Source organism: Polistes canadensis, unplaced genomic scaffold (assembly GCF_001313835.1).
Source record: "Polistes canadensis isolate GaletaPanama2010 unplaced genomic scaffold, ASM131383v1 scaffold_21, whole genome shotgun sequence".
NCBI lineage: Eukaryota > Metazoa > Arthropoda > Insecta > Hymenoptera > Vespidae > Polistes > Polistes canadensis.
Window position 1 is genome coordinate 481,851 of NW_014569568.1, and position 6,423 is coordinate 488,273.

The 6,423-nt window shown below is 27.8% G+C and overlaps 1 protein-coding gene across 4 annotated transcripts in view; it reads right to left on the reverse strand.

Annotated features, from left to right (window-relative positions):
- Window positions 1–2,583: 2,583 nt before the first annotated feature.
- Window positions 2,584–6,423, reverse strand: part of LOC106793991 (cyclin-T) — a 16,979-nt gene continuing 13,139 nt past the window's right edge. For all 4 annotated transcript variants that reach the window (XM_014761338.1, XM_014761340.1, XM_014761339.1 and 1 more), the window contains one exon: window positions 2,584–3,812. In XM_014761338.1, coding sequence (XP_014616824.1) covers window positions 3,741–3,812 — 72 coding nt within the window. In that variant the 3' untranslated portion in view covers window positions 2,584–3,740. The remainder of the gene's footprint in view (window positions 3,813–6,423) is intronic.

Consider the following 6,423-nt stretch of genomic DNA (forward strand, 5'->3'; position numbering starts at 1 on the left):
AAAAAAAAAAAAAAAAAAAAAAAAAACAAAAAGAAATATATATTTCCTTGCGTCTGGAAAAAAAAATAGCCGACGCGTAATTTGTTTCATTTTTTTTTTCTTTTTATCACACGCTGAGAGAACAAGAAAGCGTTTACTGCTAATATATATATATATATATATATAATATAATTATATATAATATATATATGTATATAAATGTTCGCTAAAGGAACGCTTTAAAGGCATATTACTTTATCGATATAATTGTTCGAACATATAATACATTCGATCGCGTAATGAACAACGAACATGATTTTATATTTTTTTTTTTTCCCCTTGCTCGTTCGTACTCTGTATCATTCGGTGCCACTGCTTTTTGATATGCACAACGAGAGAAAAGATGTGCCAAGGATGTGAGTAGAGTGATTAATTTTTTTTACATATACACATATACATATATTAACCCTTTCATTATAGAAAATGCATAAGTGCGAATATCGTTTCATATGAATTCATTCGGATATACTTATAGGTTTTCTCGTTCATACTTTGCACGGTAATATAACAAAAGAGTTAAATATATATATATATTGTATATACATATATATATTTACAAAAGAAAAAAAAAAAGAAAAGAAAATAAATCACACTCATAAACGCATTTGGGATCTTTGGTTGAATTTTTGTTTGTTGACGGTAAGAGAAAAAAAAAAAAAAGGATAAAGTATTAGAAATATCATCGATTTAATATATCTTTTTTTTTTTCATTTTTTTTTCTTTTTTTTTTTCTTTTTTTTCTTTTTTTTTAAAATGTTACCCCCGAACAATCGAGACACATATAATTATATTACGTATATGCGAATAATGTCTATTACACGATCGTTTCTCTCTCAGCAAGAAGCGTTGTTGTTATACATTTTCTTTTCAACGTTGTCTCTCTCTTGTGTAATTATTCGGTGTAATGCGTTTCGTGTTTAACATCGTGTATCTCAGTGTTATACATTTGGTTTATTTTGGCATACAAAATAATTTTATTTACAGATTCATAATAATATTAATTATTTATCGATAGTTTTTTTTTTTTTTTTATACTAAGTGTCGATAGTATAATCGAATTACTTATTACATTATGCAGTTACGGCTATTTACATGAACGAAGAAAAAAAAAAAAAAAAAAAAAAAAAAAAAAAAAAAAAATTAAAAAAAAAAAAAAAAAAAAAAAATAAAGACACAAATAAATATATCTTGGACGTGGTAGAATTTTTATTTATCCTCGTGTGTGTACTCGATTCAATCGATCAATAAATCGTGAGGGATCGTTCCGTTGACACAGGGACATCATTTAATTATTTTTTTTTTTTAACTTTATTTTTTTTTTTTTTTATTTTTTTTTTTGTCGAAAAAAAAGATTCTGCGAAGGGACTAATAATCTAACACGATACGCTACAATTGTAAATGCACAATCTGTAAAAAGAGCAATATAATACCTCCTAAAATATATATTTCTAAATACAAAACATTTGTGTATTATATGCTCCTCGAAAATAAATCATTTCGAGTTAACGCAAGGACATACACGAAATACGCGCGTAATTCTCATTCATCCCTTCCAGAACTCTCTTGCATCGATTTATTAAAAGAAAAAAGATTATACTAGTAAATAAAAAGAGAAAAATAAAACATAAAGTTATTACATCGTTAGATATAATTTATCTTAAGGTTAATTTCGAAATTTTTTTTTGTTTTTTACTTCTAAATGTCCATGTGCAACGAATCGATCAATGATCGATTGATCTTTTGAGAATAAAGCACAAAGTGTGTTTATTTAACGCTCTTGCAAATAATTATGCAAGATAGAAATTATAGAGAATTACTATAGACGTATGTATATATATATATGTATGTATGTATATATATATATATATATATATATAGATATAAACAGAAGGATAGAAGGAAAAAGGGACGTACAAAAAAAAAAATAAAAGATAAGAAATAGCAAGACGGAAAAAGGCTTCGAAGCGCATTCGTTAGCTTACAATACGGAACTTTGACGGAAATAGTTTGACACATAATATAACTTTACAATATTGAAATAATCACTCCGTGATAACTAATCAAGAGGATACTCTCTTGTATTATTTATGAACCGATGTGATTAAACTAATGATTTATTGTTTGTATAATCCGTTATATATATATATATATAAAGTCAACGATATAATATTCTAATAGGAGTAAGGATATTTGTACGAATTAAATGATATATCAAAAATGCAATAAATACGGTAAAAATATAAGCAAGCCGACGAGTATTACAAAGTAGTATCCTCGATTAATTTTTAATTGGGAGTTGAATGCTATCGTAAAAGTTATATTTGCGCTTTTAACTTCATTTGAAAGCCTCGTATTTGTTAATAGAAATCAATGAAATATAATGATTTAATAATGAGAGGAACTGAGAATATATAATTCGAATGAACTAATAAAAGAGTGAAAGAGACAAATATATATATATATATGTATAAAGGAATAGAGAAAGAGGGAGAAAGAAATAAAGAAAGAAAAAAAAAGGAGATAGAGAATGACATACAGAAAAAGAGTGAGAGAGAGAGAGAGAGAGAGAGATAGAGTGAGTCTGTCCGCAAAAACAGAAAAAAAAAAAAAAGAAAGACATGTATGCGAACTAGAACAAAGTAAAGCCGCATTTTTTGTTTCTCTTAATTACCTATCGCGATCTAATTCGACCTGAGTAAGAATATCTTTTATCTTTTTCTCCTCATTTCTCTCTAAATGTTTCTATTTAATATTTTTTTTCAAAGAAGCATTCCCCTTCGCATCGAATCAATATGATTAAACATTGTGAACATTGTCTAACGGTAAGGTCTATACACGCGTCCATTTCGCTGTGTAAGCGTCAATATAAACGTTTTTGTTTTCTCTCTTTGGGGATGAGAAGATTTGTTTGTTTATTTGTTTATTTGTATTTATGTATGAATGTACGTATGTGTCTGAGAGAAATAAACTAATTAAAAATATATATTAAAAATAAAAAGTAAATGAAAAAACAAAACAAAAAAAAAAAGAGAAAAAAAGTCATCATCGCATACGCAGAAGAGAGAAATACAACAGAAGAACGGAACACACACACACCACCAACATCGTCGAATGGATTATACAGGAAACGATGATACGACACGTTCATGAAAGAAACTTTCTCCTCTCTCTTTACAAGAAACTCGGTACATTCACAATCGATCTGCAAGAAATCGATCTTTTCATTCTCGTGAGACTCAGTTTGATTTCAATGACGTTGTCGTTATCATCGTCATCGTCATTGTCATCGTCATCGTCATCGTAGTCGTCGTAGTCGTAGTCGTTGACGTTGGCGTTGTGTCGTCGTCGTCGTCGTCATCGTTGTTGTTGTGTTGTAGACATTATCATCATGAAAATCTCGAAATACATATTTCAGTTTGTTACGCGATAGTTTTTAGGTGCATCGAGAGTTTCTTTTCTGCTTCTTCGAGCGGTAGAAATGCAACTTGGAAGATGATGACTTCCGCGGGCTGGACGCACATCGATCAGGGCACTTCTTCGACGAGTAATATGTATATACATATACATATACATGTATATATATATATATATATTGTAATAGAATATATATATCTATATATATTTACTATATATAAATATTTATATTCTAAACAATTATATATGTCGGCTTATTGATGCCGTTTTATCCGGATTTCTCGATACTACGTAGCGTGGGATTGCTGATTTTGTGAGATTTTGCTGGTACTCTTGTGATGACTGGACGTATGCCTTTCCTAAAATCAATAACGAACAATGAGATACGATCTATCAAACTATTTTAATCGATTAATCGAGAGCACGCAATTCTTATTAAATATTGTTTGTTTTTTTTCTTTTTTCGAGAATAAGTAATTTCCATTTTAGCGCGTAGAAAAGATAACAAAAAAAATAGATAAAAAAGATACAAAAGAAATTAAATGAAATAAATAATAGTAACGACAGTTACATCAACTCGTTCATTAATTAATTTTCTTTCTCTTAATCGGTAATATATATATATATATATATATATATATAAAGGAACAATAGTTCAACGAGATCATATCGTATCAAAGCGTCGTTTTTATATTAAAGTGATTTGAACGAATGGCAAAGAAGCAATTTTCGGAAAGAAACGAACGAATATGTGGCATGAAATTTCTTTTAATTTTTTTCTATGGGAAAACAAAATGGTGAAATTGGGTAGTGGTGGTGGTGGTGGTGGTGGGGGGAGGAGGAATAATTTAATTCGACGTCATTTATTATGAAAAGTAAAATTAAATAAATGAGAGGATACGAGTGTGGGGGAAGGGAAGTAATATGCGCCATGCTATACGTAACGCAACACGATACAGAAATACTTATGCAACATGCACGTGTTAATTACATAAATATATATATATTATATATACATGTGTGTGTGTGTGTGTGAGTGTGAGTAGGTTGTGCGTGTGCGTACGCATACAGATACAACAAAAGGAAAAGAGGATGGGAAATAAATAAATTTGAAGAACATTTCGTGTAATTTACCCCCTTCACCAAGCATAAGCATAAAGTGAAACAACGTAGCAGCGACCAAATTATTACTTAATCATCGTGAAATGCACGTTGTTCTCTCTCCTATATAATATACTATATATATATATATATTTATATCTACGTATTTATTTTAAAAATATATATTATAGTATATTTATATATGCGTGCATGACATATAATGAGAGAATTCGAAATTTTACATAAAGTTTCTATAATCATTCACTAAAGCTGTGATATGTTAGTACATAAAAAGATGCGGCGATACGAAGTGCGATATTATTATGGTATTATGTGAAGAAAGAGACAAAATAATTACTAAGGTACGTTTCCTTTTCAAAAAAACGTTTATTTCCGTTTTCTTTTCTTTTCTTTTTTTTTAAATATATTCATAGATAAAGATGATATATATATATAGATATATATGTGTGTGCATGTACGTATATATATATATATATTTACTTTCTTTAATATATATTTTATTTCTTGGTCAAACACATCAGACATGTACGATCCCTGCATTGTGCGTCGTCTAAAATTAGTTGATTATATCGAAAAAAAAGTCCACAATGAATAATTATTTACTTTCATATAACAAAGTACAGTAATATTTGAGAAAAGGGATAGGCCGCATTATTATATAGGTATATATTTTCTTTTATTTTTAATTATATATCTACGTACCGAGAAATCATTCATCTTTAATAATTCTTTTTTTAAACGCAATAAATACCTGTATAAACGGTTTTGCAAGCATGATGCACAATCTTAATAAGAAAAAAAAAAAAAGTGGGTAATATACACGACAACAAATAAAATTGATACATCGTGTACATATTATTAACGTACTCATTTTGTTTTTTTTTTTGGTGGTGGGATTTTTATTATATTTTTTTGTTTTTTTTTTTTTTTTTTTTTTTTTTTTTTTATTCATTACACTTTCTTATTAAAACTTCTTTTCTTCTTCCCTCTTAAAGTTTACATATTTTTAAATAATTCAAACTTTCATCGATAAGTCTCACTTAAAATCATCACTGCTCAAACGCGTGAGCCAGATTCGCGTATTAATGCCTATGCGTTTTTATTATTTTATTCATTTATATTAAACCATATTTTGTTTAGATATTTCTAATTCGCTCTCTCGCTCTCTCTCTCTCTCTCTCTCTCTCTCTCTCTCTCGCTCGCATAACTCCTTATAATCGGAGAATACAAAAAATACTACATAGATATTTACCTCAGCAATTATTTTGTCTTTTTTTTTTTTTTAACCTGCCACGAGAGAACAATGTTTAAATAACGCTGTTTTTACTGATATTATATTTTATATATTACTAACACACATTCAGATTAAATAGAAAACAAATTTAATGGTTATGATAAGTTTTGATCGATTTAAGAAAGAATAGAAGAATGATATTTCATTAAAATTTCTCTTTTATGATTGAACTTTGATTTTGTTTTGTTTCCTTTAATTATAATTATTCACAAGTGTACGATAAAGAAAGATAATAAAAATAATCCAATGATAAATATTAAATCCAAAATAAAAATAACGTTTCCCTCACTTTTATTCTCCAAATTATTTTCTTAGATATGCAATTATTCACTCTATTCTTTCCGAAATAGAACAAAACTTAATAATGTCTTTAATTTTTTCCAAATTAATCATTCACATTGTAAAAAAAACTTTTTGTACACAAAAATATTAACAAGAGAAAAATAAAAACATTTGTTTATAATAATATGTATACCATAGGACAAAAAATTTATCGATATTTCTCCATGCAAAACCAACATTTGTTTATTTATATTTTAATCATTTTTGTTGTT